Source organism: Salvelinus alpinus, chromosome 6, assembly GCF_045679555.1.
Source record: "Salvelinus alpinus chromosome 6, SLU_Salpinus.1, whole genome shotgun sequence".
Lineage (NCBI taxonomy): Eukaryota > Metazoa > Chordata > Actinopteri > Salmoniformes > Salmonidae > Salvelinus > Salvelinus alpinus.
The window spans coordinates 89,515,314-89,536,547 of NC_092091.1; the positions used below are offsets into that span (position 1 = coordinate 89,515,314).

At 43.1% G+C, this 21,234-nt stretch overlaps 1 protein-coding gene and 1 non-coding gene across 2 annotated transcripts in view; one reads left to right on the forward strand and one right to left on the reverse strand.

Moving 5' to 3' along the window:
* The first annotated feature begins 5,738 nt into the window (after positions 1 to 5,738).
* Positions 5,739 to 5,902, forward strand: LOC139579832 (U1 spliceosomal RNA). Its single transcript, XR_011675847.1, has one exon. It is a non-coding gene; the product is annotated as a U1 spliceosomal RNA (small nuclear RNA).
* A 12,553-nt stretch (positions 5,903 to 18,455) lies between these two features.
* Positions 18,456 to 21,234, reverse strand: part of LOC139579792 (sodium-dependent phosphate transport protein 2B-like) — a 24,314-nt gene continuing 21,535 nt past the window's right edge. Inside the window, exon 14 of the mRNA XM_071408612.1 lies at positions 18,456 to 20,530. Within this exon, the coding sequence (XP_071264713.1) occupies positions 20,165 to 20,530 (366 nt within the window). The 3' untranslated portion in view covers positions 18,456 to 20,164. The remainder of the gene's footprint in view (positions 20,531 to 21,234) is intronic.

The window sequence follows — 21,234 nt, forward strand, 5'->3', positions numbered from 1 at the left end:
GCCTATTCTGTCTAGCAGTTCGAGAGGTGGCATCCAATTGTTCAGCCATCCCCCTAAGTGCAGTGTGGGTGTAGTTGACAAATCATTGTTGATTATATTAAAGATAATTGATCCAGGCATTTTGTTTAGTATCACCAATAGCTGGGCCAATGGTGGGCATCAGATGCCACAGACCATCATTTCTGTTTAATGCCTGGAATTCGTGGGGGACCCCTATTGGGACCCCAACAGGTTGGTGTGGATGTTATCTGTACCCTCGGACCAAGAAGCGTCACGGCTCTGCCATCTCCTGGGTTGGTTCCGAGCCTCTGTGTCATGTGCAGCTCTCAGAAGTTGGTCAGCTGTAACCTCAATAATAGGCAATGGTGTTATCAGACTGGCCAAAGCACATGTGCCCTGACAATCTCCTTTCAAAATGGGGTCAATCGCCTGGCAGGTCCACACATCCACCATACATCAGCAACACCTCCAGTTAATAGTGGCATTGGTGATGCAGGTAGCAGTAGGGAGCCTCCCATAGTCTATACCCCTACCTGTACCAGTGTTACAGCTGTAATATCCCCCATATGCCTTAACCCCCCATGGTGTCTTCTGGGGAGGGACTTCTGGGAACACAAGACTCAGAGTTTTACACAGGGTTGAATTTGGCTTAAACTTTCCAATATGCACATCCAACCTTCCCCATTACTTAGGGCAAATGGGTGAGCAGCCAGAATAGGTCTGGCATGTCCACATACGACACAGTCCTTTCTATTTATTGTTTTGCAGGCCAACCACATATTCTCCCTTTCCTCATAACCAGTTTCAGTCCCCAATTGTTCACTATCTGAGATGTCTTTTACATTTATTACCTGTACCAGATTGGAGAGCTTAGGTGGTGGCGTGGGACTTGGTCTTGAAGTGGTGGAGGAGGCCGGCTGAACCCTGGTCCGTTGGAACTGGTGGTGGTTCTGGCAGCACTGTGATGGTAACATCCCCATCGTATCCTAAACAGACAGCTCAGGACCACAAGCAGTCCTGTAAAACCCCATCCTCTCCCAGAGAACACATCATCAGCTAGAGATCAAGCAACACTTTCACTTCTATGAACGTACACAGTGAGGAAAGGTCGGGGTCAGGGAATTCTTCATTAAGGAGTTGACCCCTGAGCTTTATTAGCATCAGTTCTTCTCCTTAACTCTGTGATCATTCGGCAGTGTCAGTGTGTCTCACCCTCCAAGTGCGATATGCCCCCAGGTCGAGTGAATCACCTTCTCCTTTAATTCATCTGTAACGCATAAAATCCTGGACATACAGATTTGGTTAACCACCAGTTTCTCATTTGTTTTATCTGATTATATATTTAACTTCTATACCTATTTGTTAGCTATAATTATTATTATTATTATTATTTTTTTATAATTAGTTTATTATCCAATAGGCCCCATCCTATCCTAGACCACAATGTACCCATCCCCCTCTTGATACCTGGCTCTAGCCAGGTAACAACCTTACCTATTCTAAATAATGACTTAGGTAAGAATAGTAAAATATTCTTATGTTCTACATTATCATGTAGGAGCGCCCCTTTCATGTCTCCATTCAGTAACTGTTATCTACCCATTCTGTTATCCATGTCCTGGCGCCCCTTCCGAAACTCCCCTCTCTGCTCTCAAACCTTCAAGGTCTCAGCAGTGTAGGGAGGGCCTGTCTGTCTGCCCTTTCCCTTATCTGTCTGTAACAACTGTTTTGTTTCCAAATTTTAACTAAATGTCTCACTGTTTGGCTTCATCTAAACTCATGGATTTTTAGAAAAACATGTCTATGGTGGCAATTTCTAGAGTCCTTACATATTAATTTACCTCAAAACCAGTATACCAAATGACCACAAATGCTTTATCTACATGACCATCCCCCGAAGCTGATCAGACTTCAAGAGACAGCCATGATGCAGGTCAAAGGTTACAACACCCCCTTACATTCGTGTTCCATACCATGTCTAGACCTATTAAAGAACCCCTTATTCCGATGCTACCTAGAAGGGTGTCCGAGGCGTGTACGAGGTTGCCAACAACTTACATCTTCAACTTACACTAACTTCTAGTCCCGGACACTGATACAAACTTGAACAGACACTTCAATCTTATGGATACTCCTAGTTCTAGCAACTAGCCCCATTTCTAAGATGTGTCATTACTTCTCACTTATCTTACGGATACTCCTAGTTGCAACTAGCCCCGTTTCTAAGATATATCAGAATAAATGGCAGATATCTTTACACAAGTGCCTTCACATGTAAATACTTTATACCCTGCCATTGGACCTTGTGATTTGTTGTACATCAAGAGCGGGCATATGACCTCCCTCTCTTGGTGTACCACACATCTATCTTAGCCTTCAAAGTCTGATTGGCCCTCCCACGAGGTCTTGAGATTGGGGCCTGTACATTTATATTGTTCCTTTCCCCCTGCCCTGTCCTGTATTTTTTGTTCTAGGTATTCATTGAACTCTAGTTTTGGGCCATTAGCGGCTGCCATGGTAAATTTCAGGATCAGGTTTGACTATCTTAGTGCACTTAGCCCGTCACTGGCCGAGGCCAGCAATGTATTCTCGGTGCTGACACCGACTTATCTCTGGTGCCCCACACTCGTACACAAAGAATTATTTACAGCAGTTATTACTGTTAAACAGATTTTGTTAATCGAGTTGTTATATATTTTCCCAGAAGGTATCAGAATCGCCCTTCTGGAACAATATATCTACGAACTCAAGCGCTGCTAAAATAATTATCAATTCAATTATAGGAATTATTTTGCAAAAGTTATCAGCGTTTTTCAGTTTTTCGAGTTGTTATATATTTTCCCAGAAGGTATCAGAATCGCCCTTCGGGAACAATATATCAACGAACTCAAGCGCTGCTTAAATAATTATCAATTCAATTATATGAATTATTTTGCAAAAGTTATCAGCGTTTTTCAGTTTTTCGAGTTGCCATATATTTTCCCAGAAGGTATCAGAATCGCCCTTCGGGAACAATATATCTACGAACTCAAGCGCTGCTAAAATAATTATCAATTCAATTGTAGGAATTATTTTGCAAAAGTTATCAGCGTTTTTCAGTTTTTCGAGTTGTTATATATTTTCCCAGAAGGTATCAGAATCGCCCTTCGGGAACAATATATACACGAACTCAAGCGCTGCTAAAATAATTATTAATTCAATTGTAGGAATTATTCTGCAAAAGTTATCAGCGTTTTTCAGTTTTTCGAGTTGTTATATACTTTCCAGAAGGTATCAGAATCGCCCTTCGGGAACAATATATCAACGAACTCAAGCGCTGCTAAAATAATTATCAATTCAATTTTAGGAATTATGGAAATACCAACATCACGATAGAGGACAAATACAAGTCAGTTTTCAGCTCGGCGGCTGCACCACGGGCCAAAAGAAAACTCAGCTGTCCTCCCAAAAGTTATCAACTAGTGAGTCTCGTGAAAAGGCCAATCTTACACAACATTTCAAATTAACATTTCCACATTTAGTTTTATTACATAACAACACTAACACATTGATCGCAGGTTAAGTTCTTCACAGTGCATTTAGTTAAGTGCCACGTCAACCATTCGCCCGACTATCTGAACTTGTATTTTTGTTTTATTTTGTTGATTCCCCCTAGGTAACTTCCAAGTGTTTTAACCAATCAAATGTTGTTAAGTCTGGGGAACCTTTTCTAGACTTGGATTCTCACGGAATTCTCACTCAACCCGACTGTCTGAATCTTTTTATCAAGTCAGTTACAATTATCTTCTACCCGACTATGTGGATTTATCACAACACCCATTTACTTAGATTCTCACGGCTTCTACCCGACTATATGAATCTGAGTCTCACGGCTTCTACCCGACTATGTGACTCTCTATATCTCAGATATCTTTACATGTTTACTTTTACATTTACAATAGACATTTATCATAAATTTGACAGTAACCCATACTCAACCTCAGTACTTCTGATCTTTAATTTGGATTTTCCTAATATACAATATGCAGATTTTTGATTTAACAGGTTTCTGCTTACCTTTGTTTTGTAGGCCTTATAGATCAGTTTCCTGAGGTGAGCTAGATTCCCGGCTGCTCCTTCGACAGGTCACCCTTCCTTTCTGATCCGTCTCTCACTTGTCTCTTTTCTCTATCAACTTTTTATGGACCGAATTCAGAGAAGAAAACCATCCTCTGCTACCATTTGTTGATAAAACATGTTTACTGGAGAACTGAGACGAAGTAGAGACTCTGGACAGGGTGGATGAGGTTTAATTAAATGCAATTTATTCAGAGGTAAAGATATCTGAAATAGCGTGCACGGACCCTTTTCATCAAGCTCAAATGGAACTATCCGAAAGAAGCCCAGATAACAGAGTGCATATACATTTTATACAGTACAGAAAGTAGGTTGAGTCTGGAAGTTCTGGTCCTCTGGTTGGTTCTGATGAGTTGGGCGAGGTCTCCTTCAGGCCAGTATCACTGTCCCATTGGCTCTGAGTAGAGTTCTTTGTCTTCAGAAATGTTCAGCTAAAACAGGAGATTAGGTGTGTGCGTAGATGTTCCTATTTTGACATTTCTGTGTGTCTCTGTAAAATGTTCAGACTGAAGAGGAGTTTTTGTGTGTGCGAAGATGTTCCTGTCTTATCTGTGTTTATGAAAGGTTTACGTCAGCCCTCTGTCCTTGGGTATGTGTGTGTCTCAGTTTCTCGTGATATGCAGTACCAGGCACCACTTTTCTTATCAGTCTTTATGAAAAGGCCTGTGTCAGCCATCTGTCTCTGGGTGTGTGTGGGTCTCCGTATCTGCTATGAGTTTGTGAGAAACCCTGTTTGGAAAGAAGTTAGTTATAACAATGTATTAGCAAATATGCTTGTGTTATAATAAATGATATTTATTACACCAGCAAGACTCTTTCTCATACCAGTCAGTCACAGAGTTTCTAAACCACACTGTCCTGTCTTTGAGTCAGTCATAAATAATAAATCACCTGGCTAGTTTTCCTGTCTGTAAAGAGAAGGGCGGGCTGTAGGTTGATCCTGCTGCTCTGATTGGATAGAGTGAAGCTGAATTTCATCCTCCGCTGGCTTCATCATTTCATCCTCTCTCTTTTCCTGGCATGTTTCTGGTCTGATCATAGGATCATCATTTAGAGTCCTGCTGCCTGCTACTATGATAAATTACAAATACGAGTATGTCCATGTCAGCACACCCCTAGTAGCTACTAGTGTGTCTTGTTGTTGATGAAGTAGTAGGCGACTGTTTCTCCTCCATGTCTGAGGGTCGTTGCTTCCCTGTGGTCGATGGTGGAATCATATTTTACGGAGAGCAGGAAACAAGCGTGATGAAACTATTCCTACAACGTCTGGAACGCTACAAAACACCAGAAATAGTTGGTGTCATTCGGTTGGCTGTGTGTGCACGAACGCGATTTCAGCATTTTGGTACATCGCCTACTTCTGTGTAATCAGACGGACATTTATTCAAACAATGCAATGTATAGGATTTCTACCGTGTTGCATGATGGGAATACAGTCGGACAGTGATATAATATAGTAAAACAAAGTGCATCGCTTTTCCACCGCTTTGTCCGCAACCGTATTCATAAATGTCATTAAACCTTGTTCGATATGATGTGATATTATCAGTAGTAGAAGTGGTAACCGTGAGTCAAACACCTTTGCCCTGGAATCAGACCCCCTCTACCAACGTGTACAACTCATACTTACCTGGCAAGGGAGACACCGTGATCAAGAAGGCGGTTCACCCAGGGCGAGGCTCAGCCATTGCACTCCGGCTGTGCTGACCCCTGCGAATTTCTCAAATGTGGAAATCTCGATTGCATAATTTATGGTAGTGGGGGACTGCGTTCGCGCTCTCCCCTGATCTTCATGTTGAAAATAAATGTTCCTTAAAATGTAATCGACGAACTGAGTGTTTACTCTGGGTTCTGTAGAGTTACCCGTGTCAGAGTTATCAGCGGTTTGCTGTTCTTACTCTTCGAATGAATGCTTTAAGAATGTCGAATCTGTTTAAAAACAATTTCTATTTAATCCTAGTGTTGTGTAGTCCTAGTCCTAATGGTGTGTAGTCTTAGTCCTAGTGGTGTGTAGTCTTAGTCCTAGTGGTGTGTAGTCTCAGTGCCAGTGGTGTGTAATCCCAGTCCTAGTGGTGTGTAGTCTCAGTCCTAGTTGTGTGTAATCCTAGTCCTAATGGTGTGTAGTCCTAGTCCTAGTGGTGTGTAATATCAGTCCTAGTGGTGTGTAGTCCTAGGGTTGTGTAGTCCTAATGGTGTGTAATCCCAGTCCTAGTGGTGTGTAGTCTCAGTCCTAGTGGTGTGTAGTCCTAGTCCTAATGGTGTGTAGTCCTAGTCCTAGTGTTGTGTAGTCCTAGTGGTGTGTAATCCCAGTCCTAGTGGTGTGTAATCTCAGTCCTAGTGGTGTGTAATCCTAGTCCTAATGGTGTGTAGTCCTAGTCCTAATGGTGTGTAGTCCTAGTCCTAGTGGTGTGTAGTCTCAGTGCCAGTGGTGTGTAATCTCAGTCCTAGTGGTGTGTAATCTCAGTCCTAGTGGTGTGTAGTCCTAGTCCTAGGGTTGTGTAGTCCTAATGGTGTGTAAGCCCAGTCCTAGTGGTGTGTAGTCTCAGTCCTAGTGGTGTGTAGTCCTAGTCCTAACTGTGTGTAGTCCTAGTCCTAGTGTTGTGTAGTCCTAGTGGTGTGTAATCCCAGTCCTAGTGGTGTGTAATCTCAGACCTAGTGGTGTGTAATCCTAGTCCTAATGGTGTGTAATCTCAGTCCTAGTGGTGTGTAATCTCAGTCCTAGTGTTGTGTAGTCCTAATGGTGTGTAATCTCAGTCCTAGTGTTGTGTAGTCCTAATGGTGTGTAATCTCAGTCCTAGTGGTGTGTAATCTCAGTCCTAGTGTTGTGTAGTCCTAATGGTGTGTAGTCTCAGTGCCAGTGGTGTGTAATCTCAGTCCTAGTGTTGTGTAGTCCTAATGGTGTGTAGTCTCAGTGCCAGTGGTGTGTAATCTCAGTCCTAGTGGTGTGTAGTCCTAGTGGTGTGTAATACTAGTCCTAATGGTGTGTAATCCCAGTCCTAGTGGTGTGTAATTAGATAAATCTCATACATTTGTAGCAGCAAGCACATTTAGATGTAAAAAGGTCATTCCTCTTTCCCCAAAGACAGACCCCAGATCTGCACTCTCTGGTTCCTCTGTCCTCTTGTCTGTCTCGACTCGGCATCAAGAGTACCAGTTCCCCCCCCTCTGTTCTCCTCTTCACCAATCAATAACTAATTAGTGACTTTAATTCGTCAATCAAGTGCAAAGAAGGAGCAAAAAACCCGCAGACATTTGGCCCTCAGTGGAATGAACTTGACGCTGTAGATGATCAATCTGTCAGATTTTTAACCTAGGATTTTTATTTAGAATTTTGGGGAATTTAACCAGGAAGTCAGAGGTCTTTTCTCAATTTGATTTGCTTAACTCCTACATCCTCTCTCCTTCCTCTCTGGCATTCATTTTGAAAAATGAGGCAGGCAGATAACGTCTACAGTGGTGGATCCCACAATAAATGCATAAAGTGATAAAAAAATGTTTTATTTACATTTAGATAAAACAATAAGTAGCCTACTGTTTTTAAACGTCTATGCTTTTCTCCTCAGACAGAACAACAGCTGATTAAAAGGGTGTGTGAGAAGATATCAAAACTCTTTCGTGAAGGACTCAGGTAGGATACACATGACTATCCTTGGGGGAAAGGTGACTGTCGAGGAGGGGAGGACAAGTCTTCCGTTCAACCTACTAATGAACTGACATCTCCTCCACCACTCGACCACTTATCGGTTTCCGGGTCACGGAGGAGAGAGGACGGAGGAGAGAGGAGAGAGGACGGAGGAGAGAGGGCGGAGGAGAGAGGACGGAGAACTGACTTTTGCCCAAATGAGAAAAGACCATAGAACTTATAGAAGTGCTGTCAGTTTCACAGCGATGGGTCATGGAGAGGAAGAGGTATCAGATCTGTGTCAAGTCAAAATTATTTTATCAAAAAACAAGTTTCCACAGTTTAATCAACATGATACAGAACATTACTGAAATATGAGAGAAGATTGAAGTTACAACTTAGCCTGAACATAACAGGGCTTATTATAGCAATGCTATAGGGGCTTATTATAGCATGACAGGGCTTATTATAGCAATGCTATAGGGGCTTATTATAGCATGACAGCGCTTATTATAGCAATGCTATAGGGGCTTAATATAGCATGACAGGGCTTATTATAGCAATGCTATAGGGGCTTATTATAGCATGACAGGGCTTATTATAGCAATGCTATAGGGGCTTATTATAGCATGACAGGGCTTATTATAGCATGACAGGGCTTATTATAGCATGACAGGGCTTATTATAGCATGACAGGCCTTATTATAGCATGACAGGCCTTATTATAGCAATGCTATCGGGGCTTATTATAGCATGACAGGGCTTATTATAGCAATGCTATAGGGGCTTATTATAGCATGACAGGCCTTATTATAGCAATGCTATCGGGGCTTATTATAGCATGACAGGGCTTATTATAGCATGACAGGGCTTATTATATTAGTGCTATATGTGCTTATTATAACATGACAGGGCTTATTATAGCAATGCTATCGGGGCTTATTATAGCAATGCTATAGGGGCTTATTATAGCATGACAGGGCTTATTATATTAGTGCTATAGGGGCTTATTATAGCATGACAGGGCTTATTATAGCAATGCTATAGGGGCTTATTATAGCATGACAGGGCTTATTATAGCAATGCTATAGGGGCTTATTATAGCACGACAGGGCTTATTATAGCAATGCTATAGGGGCTTATTATAGCAATGTAAGGATAGAGATGTGACACCATAAATGTATATTGTGTAATGTTTCACTATAGGTCATATGAAATATACCTGTATTATTTCACAACGTGATGTAGACCTACAGGCCAGGTATGCCTATGTGGCGGACATGAGTCAACCTCAGGGTCTGGTTATGAGGTAACCCTGCCCAAATAAGGACATTTCCTCTTGCTCTCATTGGTCAAGACGTTGGTTATCTCCCGTGGGAGATCGGGGGTTCACGACTACGTCCGTGACACCTATAAAGGCCTATCTCACCCCAACCAATATGTACCAACGATCTTCAATCAGTTTTCAACATCTACTTTCATCTCATGCTATCTTATCTTATCACCAAGGTAGAAAATGCATCGATCACCATTCACTCCCAGGTACAAAAATAGTTTGTCACGCCTGCCTGCCGCTCCCCCTCTCTAGCGCTCGAGGCAGACAGGCTGCCCAGCATTACTCACACCTGTCACCATCGTTACGCGCATCAGCGCTCATTGGACTCACCTGGACTCCTTCACTTTGTTTATTGCCCCTTCTATATCTGTCTGTTCCTCAGTTTGTTCCCCGTGTCAACATTGTTGTCGTTTCTTTTTTCACCCTGTCCAGACGCTGTCCGTGTTCTGTTTCATGTCCGTTGTTTATTAAATGTTCACTCCCCGTACTTGCGTCTCATCTCCCAGCGTCTGTCCTCACAACAGATGGAGAGACGATATGAGCGTGTCCTAATAATCCCTCTTCGTCATGAAGTGTGCACTCGTTCACTACTCCCTATTGATTCATGGGCTAGACAGAGTTCACATGTAGACCTACAGTACTAGTCATTTCCTTTGAAATCCATTAAGGGAAGTGCTCAAGTGCACACTTCGAAGGAGAAAGGAGAGATTATTGGGACACAGACCACGACTAGCTTGGAAGGCAAATAATATTGTCAAGTGATACAGTGGTGAAACAGTGCACATCACTCAAGGCTAACTTGACCAATCCAGGACTAGATGGTGAAACAGAGCACATCACTCCAGGCTAACTTGACCAATCCAGGACTAGATGGTGAAACAGAGCACATCACTCCAGGCTAACTTGACCAATCCAGGACTAGATGGTAAAACAGAGCACATCACTCCAGGCTAACTTGACCAATCCAGGACTAGATGGTAAAACAGAGCACATCACTCCAGGCTAACTTGACCAATCCAGGACTAGATGGTGAAACAGAGCACATCACTCCAGGCTAACTTGACCAATCCAGGACTAGATGGTAAAACAGAGCACATCACTCCAGGCTAACTTGACCAATCCAGGACTAGATGGTAAAACAGAGCACATCACTCCAGGCTAACTTGACCAATCCAGGACTAGATGGTGAAACAGAGCACATCACTCCAGGCTAACTTGACCAATCCAGCAGTAGATGGTAAAACAGAGCACATCACTCCAGGCTAACTTGACCAATCTAGCACTAGATGGTGAAACAGAGCACATCACTCCAGGCTAACTTGACCAATCCAGCAGTAGATGGTGAAACAGAGCACAACACTCCAGGCTAACTTGACCAATCCAGCAGTAGATGGTGAAACAGTGCACATCACTCCAGGCTAACTTGACCAATCCAGCACTAGATGGTAAAACAGAGCACATCACTCAAGGCTAACTTGACCAATCCAGGACTAGATGGTGAAACAGAGCACATCACTCCAGGCTAACTTGACCAATCCAGGACTAGATGGTAAAACAGTTCACATCACTCCAGGCTAACTTGACCAATCCAGGACTAGATGGTAAAACAGAGCACATCACTCCAGGCTAACGTGACCAATCCAGGACTAGATGGTGAAACAGTGCACATCACTCCAGGCTAACTTGACCAATCCAGGACTAGATGGTAAAACAGAGCACATCACTCCAGGCTAACTTGACCAATCCAGCACTAGATGGTGAAACAGAGCACATCCCTCCAGGCTAACTTGACCAATCAGGCACTAGATGGTGAAACAGAGCACATCACTCCAGGCTAACTTGACCAATCCAGGACTAGATGGTGAAACAGAGCACATCACTCCAGGCTAACTTGACCAATCCAGGACTAGATGGTGAAACAGAGCACATCACTCCAGGCTAATTTGACCAATCCAGGACTAGATGGTGAAACAGAGCACATCACTCCAGGCTAACTTGACCAATCCAGCACTAGATGGTGAAACAGAGCACATCAGTGGCTCCATATTGTCTGGAACAACAACAATAACAACAGAATAGCAGAAGAGGGAAACGTGGATGATATTGTCTGGAACAACAACAACAGAATAGCAGAAGAGGGAAACGTGGATGATATTGTCTGGAACAACAACAACAACAGAATAGCAGAAGAGGGAAACGTGGATGATATTGTCTGGAACAACAACAACAACAGAATAGCGGAAGAGGGTAACGTGGATGATATTGTCTGGAACAACAACAACAACAGAATAGCAGAATAGGGTAACGTGGATGATATTGTCTGGAACAACAACAACAGCAGCAGAATAGCAGTGAAATGTGTGAGAGGATTTGATACTGTATCCAGGAAACGGGGTGTTGTAACATCAGAAGTCCAGCAGGTGGCGTGAGTGAGCCAGCAAACCATCCCATTCAGTCAGTCCCTCACAGTCCCTTCAAGTTAGTTCTGCATGACAAACACTCGTACCTGATCTATCTGCACAACACATTTCTATACCTGAACACGTAAAGTTATGTTTTGTAACGTTGCACCCACCTGAACAGACCCCCATTGCAGATGTATTTCACCCGCTAGCTACAGACAGAGGATTAGCTTTCATTTCCAATCCCTAACCTTAACCATTAGATCAGGGGTGTCAAACTAGTTTTGTCCCGAGAGGCGCCATCGGTCTTCAACGAGGTCCGGAGGGCCGCACTCAATATTGGTTATATTTCTTTGCCATCAAAATTTGCGGTAAATAGTCCTCCATTCATAGTTTTTGGAATGTGCTCCCTGACTGTCTTGTGATTATTAGCAAGCTGGAAAGTCATGAATATAGGTCCGTTATCCTTTCTACACAGCACCACCAGGTAGTGACTGAGGAGACTAGCACCACCAGGTAGTGACTGAGGAAACTAGCACCACCAGGTAGTGACTGAGGAGTCTGTAATATAGAGACTAGCACCACCAGGTAGTGACTGAGGAGTCTGTAATATAGAGACTAACACCACCAGGTAGTGACTGAGGAGACTAGCACCACCAGGTAGTGACCGAGGAGACTAGCACCACCAGGTAGTGACCGAGGAGACTAGCACCACCAGGTAGTGACCGAGGAGACTAGCACCACCAGGTAGTGACCGAGGAGACTAGCACCACCAGCTGGTGACCGAGGAGACTAGCACCACCAGGTAGTGACCGAGGAGACTAGCACCACCAGGTAGTGACCGAGGAGACTAGCACCACCAGGTAGTGACTGAGGAGACTAGCACCACCAGGTAGTGACCGAGGAGACTAACACCACCAGGTAGTGACTGAGGAGACTAGCACCACCAGGTAGTGACCGAGGAGACTAGCACCACCAGGTAGTGACCGAGGAGACTAGCACCACCAGGTAGTGACTGAGGAGACTAGCACCACCAGGTAGTGACCGAGGAGACTAGCACCAGCAGGTAGTGACCGAGGAGACTAGCACCACCAGGTAGTGACTGAGGAGTCTGTAAAATACAGACTAGCACCACCAGGTAGTGACCGAGGAGACTAGCACCACCAGGTAGTGACTGAGGAGACTAGCACCACCAGGTAGTGACCGAGGAGACTAGCACCACCAGGTAGTGACCGAGGAGACTAGCACCACCAGGTAGTGACCGAGGAGACTAGCACCACCAGGTAGTGACTGAGGAGACTAGCACCACCAGGTAGTGACCGAGGAGACTAGCACCACCAGGTAGTGACTGAGGAGACTAGCACCACCAGGTAGTGACCGAGGAGACTAGCACCACCAGGTAGTGACCGAGGAGACTAGCACCACCAGGTAGTGACTGAGGAGACTAGCACCACCAGGTAGTGACCGAGGAGACTAGCACCACCAGGTAGACTGAGGAGACTAGCACCACCAGGTAGTGACTGAGGAGTCTGTAATATAGAGACTAGCACCACCAGGTAGTGACCGAGGAGACTAGCACCACCAGGTAGTGACTGAGGAGACTAGCACCACCAGGTAGTGACTGAGAAGTCTGTAATATAGAGACTAGCACCACCAGGTAGTGACTGAGAAGACTGTAATATAGAGACTAGCACCACCAGTTAGTGACCGAGGAGACTAGCACCACCAGGTAGTGACTGAGGAGACTAGCACCACCAGGTAGTGACTGAGGAGACTAGCACCACCAGGTAGTGACTGAGGAGACTAGCACCACCAGGTAGTGACTGAGGAGACTAGCACCACCAGGTAGTGACTGAGGAGACTAGCACCACCAGGTAGTGACTGAGGAGATTAGCACCCCCAGTTAGTGACTGAGGAGACTAGCACCACCAGGTAATGACTGAGGAGACTAGCACCACCAGGTAGTGACGGTGAGGAGTCTGTAATATAGAGACTAGCACCACCAGGTAGTGACTGAGGAGGAGTCTGTAATATAGAGACTAGCACCACCAGGTAGTGACGGTGAGGAGTCTGTAATATAGAGACTTGCACCACCAGGTAGTAACGGTGAGGAGTCTGTATTATAGAGACTAGCACCACCAGGTAGTGACTGAGGAGGAGTCTGTAATATAGAGACTTGCACCACCAGGTAGTAACGGTGAGGAGTCTGTAATATAGAGACTTGCACCACCAGGTAGTAACGGTGAGGAGTCTGTAATATAGAGACTAGCACCACCAGGTAGTGACTGTGAGGAGTCTGTAGTATAGAGAGTAGCACCACCAGGTAGTGACAGAGGAGACTAGCACCACCAGGTAGTAACGGTGAGGAGTCTGTAATATAGGGACTAGCACCACCAGGTAGTAACGGTGAGTAGTCTGTAATATAGAGACTAGCACCACCAGGTAGTAACGGTGAGGAGTCTGTAATATAGAGACTAGCACCACCAGGTAGTAACGGTGAGGAGTCTGTAATATAGAAACTAGCACCCCTAGGTAGTGACTGTGAGGAGTCTGTAATATAGAGACTAGCACCACCAGGTAGTAACGGTGAGGAGTCTGTAATATAGAGACTAGCACCACCAGGTAGTAACGGTGAGGAGTCTGTAATATAGAGACTAGCAGAGAGGCCTATCCCTGTAATATCCCGTGATAAGACCTGTAATAACTGATTATTAGTATTTATTGATTAGATTGTCTAATAACTTAATGGTGATACTTTGACTGTCCAGATAAAACCCTTTGCTGACGGTCATCACTATGTGTGACCGGGGGATGCCACAACCTCTGTCTTAGGTAAAACTATGAAACTGTACTGCAACAATTAGAATGGTGTGGAATAAAATAGATTGGATTGGATTGGAAGAGAACAGAATTGAATAAAATCTAGTATTATAAATGAATACTACTATATTACAACTATCACGCCGAAAAATAAAACAAATCGATTATTTTGCATTGGTCACCAGCTATGTAACCGTATTACACATGTATAACAATGAGTTAAACACATAAACAAAACAGAAGCTTTACAGTCAAAATAACAGTCAAAATAAGGTTTAAAACAGTCAAAATAAGGTTTATAACAGTCAAAATAAGGGTTATAACAGTCAAAATAAGGTTTATAACAGTCACAATAAGGTTTATAACAGTCAAAATAAGGTTTACAACAGTCAAAATAAGGTTTATAACAGTCAAAATAAGGTTTACAACAGTCAAAATAAGGTTTACAACAGTCAAAATAAGGTTTACAACAGTCAAAATAAGGTTATATTGATTTACAACAGTCAAAATAAGGTTTACAACAGTCAAAATAAGTTTTACAACAGTCAAAATAAGGGTTATAACAGTCAAAATAAGGTTTACAAAAGTCAAAATAAGGTTTATAACAGTCAAAATAAGGTTTATAACAGTCAAAATAAGGTTATATTGGTTTACAACAGTCAAAATAAGGTTTACAACAGTCAAAATAAGGTTTATAACAGTCAAAATAAGGTTTATAACAGTCAAAATAAGGTTTATAACAGTCAAAATAAGGTTTATAACAGTCAAAATAAGGTTATATTGGTTTACAACAGTCAAAATAAGGTTTATAACAGTCAAAATAAGGTTTATAACAGTCAAAATAAGGTTATATTGGTTTACAACGGTCAAAATAAGGTTTACAACAGTCAAAATAAGGTTTACAACAGTCAAAATAAGGTTTACAACAGTCAAAATAAGGTTTATAACAGTCAAAATAAGGTTTATAACAGTCAAAATAAGGTTATATTGGTTTACAACAGTCAAAATAAGGTTTATAACAGTCAAAATAAGGTTTATAACAGTCAAAATAAGGTTATATTGGTTTACAACAGTCAAAATAAGGTTATATTGGTTTACAACAGTCAAAATAAGGTTTACAACAGTCAAAATAAGGTTTACAACAGTCAAAATAAGGTTTACAAACAGTCAAAATAAGGTTTATAACAGTCAAAATAAGGTGTATAACAGCTTTCGGATTGGTCAAATAATTATTCATATGATTACCTAAGGAGTGCTGTAAAAGAATAAAGTCAAGGACATGTTATTGGCGCTAGTGGCACTGTGAGTTACGCCATATAGTTTCCCCATTATATTTATTAGTTCCACCTGCAGGTCTCAGGTGATAGCAGGTGATCAACACACCTCAGGGCCATGCTGCCTACGTGAATTCCCCTGTCTGTCTGTCTTTCTCTCTCTCTGTGTGGTGTGTGTGTGTGTGTGTGTGTGTGTGTGTGTGTGTGTGTGTGTGTGTGTGTGTGTGTGTGTGTGTGTGTGTGTGTGTGTGTGTGTGTGTGTGTGTGTGTGTGTGTGTGTGTGTGTGTGTGTGTGTGTGTGTGTGTGTGTGTGTGTGTGTGTGTGTGTGTGTTAGACCGTGGGTGTCCAGATAAATGTATCTCCCTCTCTCTCTCTCTCTCTCTCTCTCCTTGCTCGCTCTTTTTCTCTTTCATGCTCTTTTTTTTCTCTCTCTCTCTCTCTCTCTCTCTCTCTCTCTCTCTCTCTCTCTCTCTCTCTCTCTCTCTCCCTCTCTCCCTCTTTCTCTCTCTCTCTCTCTCCCTCCCTCCCCCTGTGTGTCATAAATGGACTGATAGTGGGACCCGGAGCCAGAAGAGGGGCACGTAGTCGGCCATAAACCTCCTAAACACCACGTGTCTCTGATAGACAGATAGAACGGACAGATAACCGAGAGAGAGAGAGGGGGGATACAGAGAGGGAGAGAGAGAGAGAGAGAGAGAGAGAGAGAGAGAGAGAGAGAGGGCAGACCTGGCTCTCAAGAGAAGACAGGCTTTGTGCACACTGCCCACAAAATGTATGTCCACATTAGAGACATATATTTCCCACAGATCAGACAGACTCACAAAGAATTTCAAAACAAATAGAACATTGATAAATCCCATATCTGTTAGGCGAAGTGTGTTGTCACAGCAGCAAGATGTGTGGCCCGTTGCCATGACAAAAGGGCAACCAGTGGAACACAAACAACATTCTAAATACAGCCTATATCTGTTTATTTATTTTACCTTTCATACTTCGACTACTTGCACATTGTTACAACACTGTACATAACCAATAATATAACATTGAAATGTCTCTATTATTTGAAATCTTTTGTGATTGTAATGTTTCCCTTGTTTATTTCCCTTTTGTTTATTTTTTATTCCGTTTGCTTTGGCAATGTAAACATGTTTCCCATGCCAATGAAGCCCTTTTCATCTCTGTACCGGTACCCCCTGTATATGGCCTCGCTACTGTTATTTTACTGGTGCTCCTTAAGTATTTGTTATTTTTATCAGTTCAGTTTAGTAATTTAGTATTATTTTTTCTTAAAACTGCTTTGTTGGTAACTTTTTAGGGATAGGGATAGGGATAGTATTTTCACTTTGGATGAATAGCGTGCCCAGAGTGAACTGCCTCCTACTCTGTCCCAGATGCTAATATATGCATATTATTATTACTATTGGACAGAAAACACTCTGAAGTTTCTAAAACTGTTTGAATGATGTCTGTGAGTATAACAGAACTCATATGGCAGGCAAAAACCTGAGAAAAAATCCAAACAGGAAGTGAGAATTCTGAGGCTGGTCGATTTTCAACTCATCGCCTATTGAAATCCCAGTAAGATATGGATCTGTTTGCACTTCCTACGCCTTCCACTAGATGTCAACAGTCTGTAGAACGTTGAATGAAGTCTCTACTGTGATGTTGAGCCGGATGGGAGATGTTTGAGTCAGTGGTCTGGCAGAGTGCCAGTTCCTGGTCACGCGCATTCCACATGATATCGTCTTGCGTTCCATTACTTCTGTAGACACAAAGGAATTCTCCAGTTGGAACGTTATTGAATATTTATGATAACAACATCCTGAAGATTGATTCTCTAATTAGTTTGACAAGCTTATTCCTGTAATATAACTTTTTTAAGTTTTCGTCCGACGTTCGCCTGGACCTGTGCGAGTGTTTGGACATGTGTACTAAACGTGCTAGCAAAAGTAGCTACTTGGACATAAATAATGGACATTATCGAACAAAACAACAATTTATTGTGGAACTAGGATTCCTGGGAGTGCATTCTGATGAAGATCATCAAAGGTAAGGGAATATTTATGATGTAATTTTTTTTCTTCTGTTGACTCCAAAATGGCGGAGAAATGTTGTTTATATCTGAGCGCCGTCTCAGATTATTGCATGGTGTGCTTTTTCCGTAAAGTTTTTTTGAAATTTGACACAGCGGTTGCATTAAGAACAAGTGTATCTTTAATTCTATGTAAAACATGTATCTTTCATCAAAGTTTATGATGAGTATTTCTGTTATTTGATGTGACTCTGCAATTTCGTCGGATATTTTGGAGGCATTTCTGAACATGGCGCCAATGTAAACTGAGATTTTTGGATATAAATATGCACATTATCGAACAAAACATACATGTATTGTGTAACATGATGTCCTATGAGTGTCATCTGATGAAGATCATCAAAGGTTAGTGATTAATTTTATCTCTATTTCTGCTTTTTGTGACTCCTATCTTTGGCTGGGAAAATGGCTGTGTGTTTTTTGGACTTGGCGGTGATCTAACATAATCATATGTTGTGTTTTCGCTGTAAAAACATTTTTTTAATCGGACACGATGGGTAGATTAACAAGATGTTTATCTTTCATTTGCTGTATTGGACTTGTTAATGTGTGAAAGTTACATATTTCTACAAAATATTTTTGCATTTCCCGCGCTGCCTTTTCAGCGGAATGTTGTCAGGGGTTCCGCTAGCGGAACGTGTGTCCTAGAAAGGGGGCTTTTAGGTATGCATTTCATTGTAAGGTCTAGACCTTAGTGAGTGAGTGAGTGAGTGAGTGAGTGAGTGAGAGTGAGAGTGATAAATAATCTTGTAAAATGTGTATAAATATAGTTTCTGTTCAATTTCATCTCCATTTATTTAGTGTCATATCACATCATCCCACATCATCAACACACTTAGATAATCACACTGTTCAACAATAAATTACTAAAATATTTGTACATTCATCACAGTCAACCACTGCTTGAATACATAATTACCGTATTTAATTGACAAAATAACTTACTTAATGATAACACCTTAAAACGATGCGTTGCGATCATCAAAATAGTCAGAATACACGATATTAATATATGAATAATACAGATGTGTATTTTCCTAAAAGTCAAGAAATAAATCTACTGATAAAAGTAGCAATATGATAAGTAGTTTGTCTTAAGGACAGGTCCTGTTGGTCCCTGTTACAGGTCCTGTTGGTCCCTGTTACAGGTCCTGTTGGTCCCTGTTACAGGTCCTGTTGTCCCTGTTACAGGTCCTGGCTAAATTCACAACCTGGAATCCATTTCCATCATGGCCACCTAATCATCCCCCTCATTCCTAATCGGCAGCCATTTTGTGCCAGAACGCTCACCACACATCAGCTAGCACGGTGGAGAGGTGAATGATGCGATGAGCGTTCTGGCACAAAATGGCTGCCGTGCATCACCCACACATCAGCTAGCACGGTGGAGAGGTGAATGATGTGATGAGCGTTCTGGCACAAAATGGCTGCCGTGCATCACCCACACATCAGCTAGCACGGTGGAGAGGTGAATGATGTGATGAGCGTTCTGGCACAAAATGGCTGCCGTGCATCACCCACACATCAGCTAGCACGGTGGAGAGGTGAATGATGTGATGAGCGTTCTGGCACAAAATGGCTGCCGTGCATCACCCACACATCAGCTAGCACGGTGGAGAGGTGAATGATGTGATGAGCGTTCTGGCACAAAATGGCTGCCGTGCATTACCCACACATCAGCTAGCACGGTGGAGAGGTGAAAGATGTGATGAGCGTTCTGGCACAAAATGGCTGCCGTGCATCACCCACACATCAGCTAGCACGGTGGAGAGGTGAATGATGTGATGAGCGTTCTGGCACAAAATGGCTGCCGTGCATTACCCACACATCAGCTAGCACGGTGGAGAGGTGAAAGATGTGATGAGCGTTCTGGCACAAAATGGCTGCCGTGCATCACCCACACATCAGCTAGCACGGTGGAGAGGTGAATGATGTGATGAGCGTTCTGGCACAAAATGGCTGCCGTGCATCACCCACACATCGGTGGTGGATGAGGTGAGTTTCACCCTTACTATGTAAAGGGGTTTGAATCCCTCTCAGTTAGTAGAAAGGCTCTATATAAATACAATCCATCATTATTATTATTATTACGTTGTTCATATGCGACCAACTTTACAAGCTGCTAGGTAGTAGCACCGGACTGATATCTAGGAATAGGCCATAACACCGGTTAACATCTCATAAGCATGACATGGGACTAGGGTTGCAAAATTATACTCATTTTTCCCCAAATGTCCTGTTTTTCCAGAAATCCTGTTTAGAAGATTCCTGGAATTAGGAGGAAATAACCAGGAAATCCAGGAATCCTCTGAACAGGAAATCTGGGAATCTTCTAACCAGGAAATCTGGGAAAACAACAGGGAATTTTGGAATAGTTATTGGAATGTTGTAACCCTACATAGGACCTTTATAACCGTGTCATAGAAGAGTCCTAATACCATAATCACATTATAGACGGGTTATAATGCCTACATGAAGCGGTTACGAAGTGTTACGAAGCATCAAAGCTGCGTTGCTTTCAAGTCATCCTCTTTGTCCTCCCTCTTTTTCTCCCAGTCAACACCGTTCGTCACGGCAGGGTTGTCGTACATCTCCAGGAAAGGCCCTCCTCCTTTCTTCTCCTTCTCCTCCTCCTCCTCCTCCTCATCCTCCTGTCCGGTCCGACAGCCCTTGCAGCAGCAGCAGCATTTGGCGGCTACCACGGCGACCGCGCGGTCCCAGGGTTCTAAGGAGTGGGTCCAGAGAGGCAGGAAGTCCCAGGAGTGCAGTAGTGCGGGGAGACAGCTGGGCAGTCGTGTCTGGAACACGTTCACTATAACGATGATGATCAACAAGGTCACTATGGGAACACCCACACCAACCAGCACCTGGCGAGAGAAGAAGAAACAGTGTACAGTGGAGTCGGTGGAGTTGACAAGGGGAGAGGCTTCCTTCCAATCACATGACCAATCTAAACTAATCTGCCAAACTAACCCTGATTCAGATGACCATCCTACCCATGATAGATTACGGAGACGTCATTTATAGATCGGCAGGTAAGGGTGCTCTCGAGCGGCTAGATGTTCTTTACCGTTCGGCCGTCAAATTTGCCACCAATGCTCCTCATAGGACACATCACTACCCTCTATACTCCTCTGTAAACTGGTCATCTCTGTATACCCGTTGCAAGGCCCACTGGTTGATGGCTATTTATAAAACCCTCTTAGGCCTCACTCCCCCCTATCTGAGATATCTATTGCAGCCCTCATCCTCCACATACAACACCCGCTCTGCCAGTCACATTCTGTTAAAGGTCCCCAAAGCACACACATCCCTGGGTCGCTCCTCTTTTCAGTTCGCTACAGCTAGCGACTGGAACGAGCTGCAATAAACACTCAAACTGAACAGTTTTCTCTCAATCTCTTCATTCAAAGACTCAATCATGGACACTCTTACTGACAGTTGTGGCTGCTTCGCGTGATGTATTGTTGTCTCTACCTTCTTGACCTTTGTGCTGTTGTCTGTGCCCAATAATATTTGTACCATGTTTTGTGCTGCTTCCATGTTGTGTTGCTACCATGTTGTTGTCATG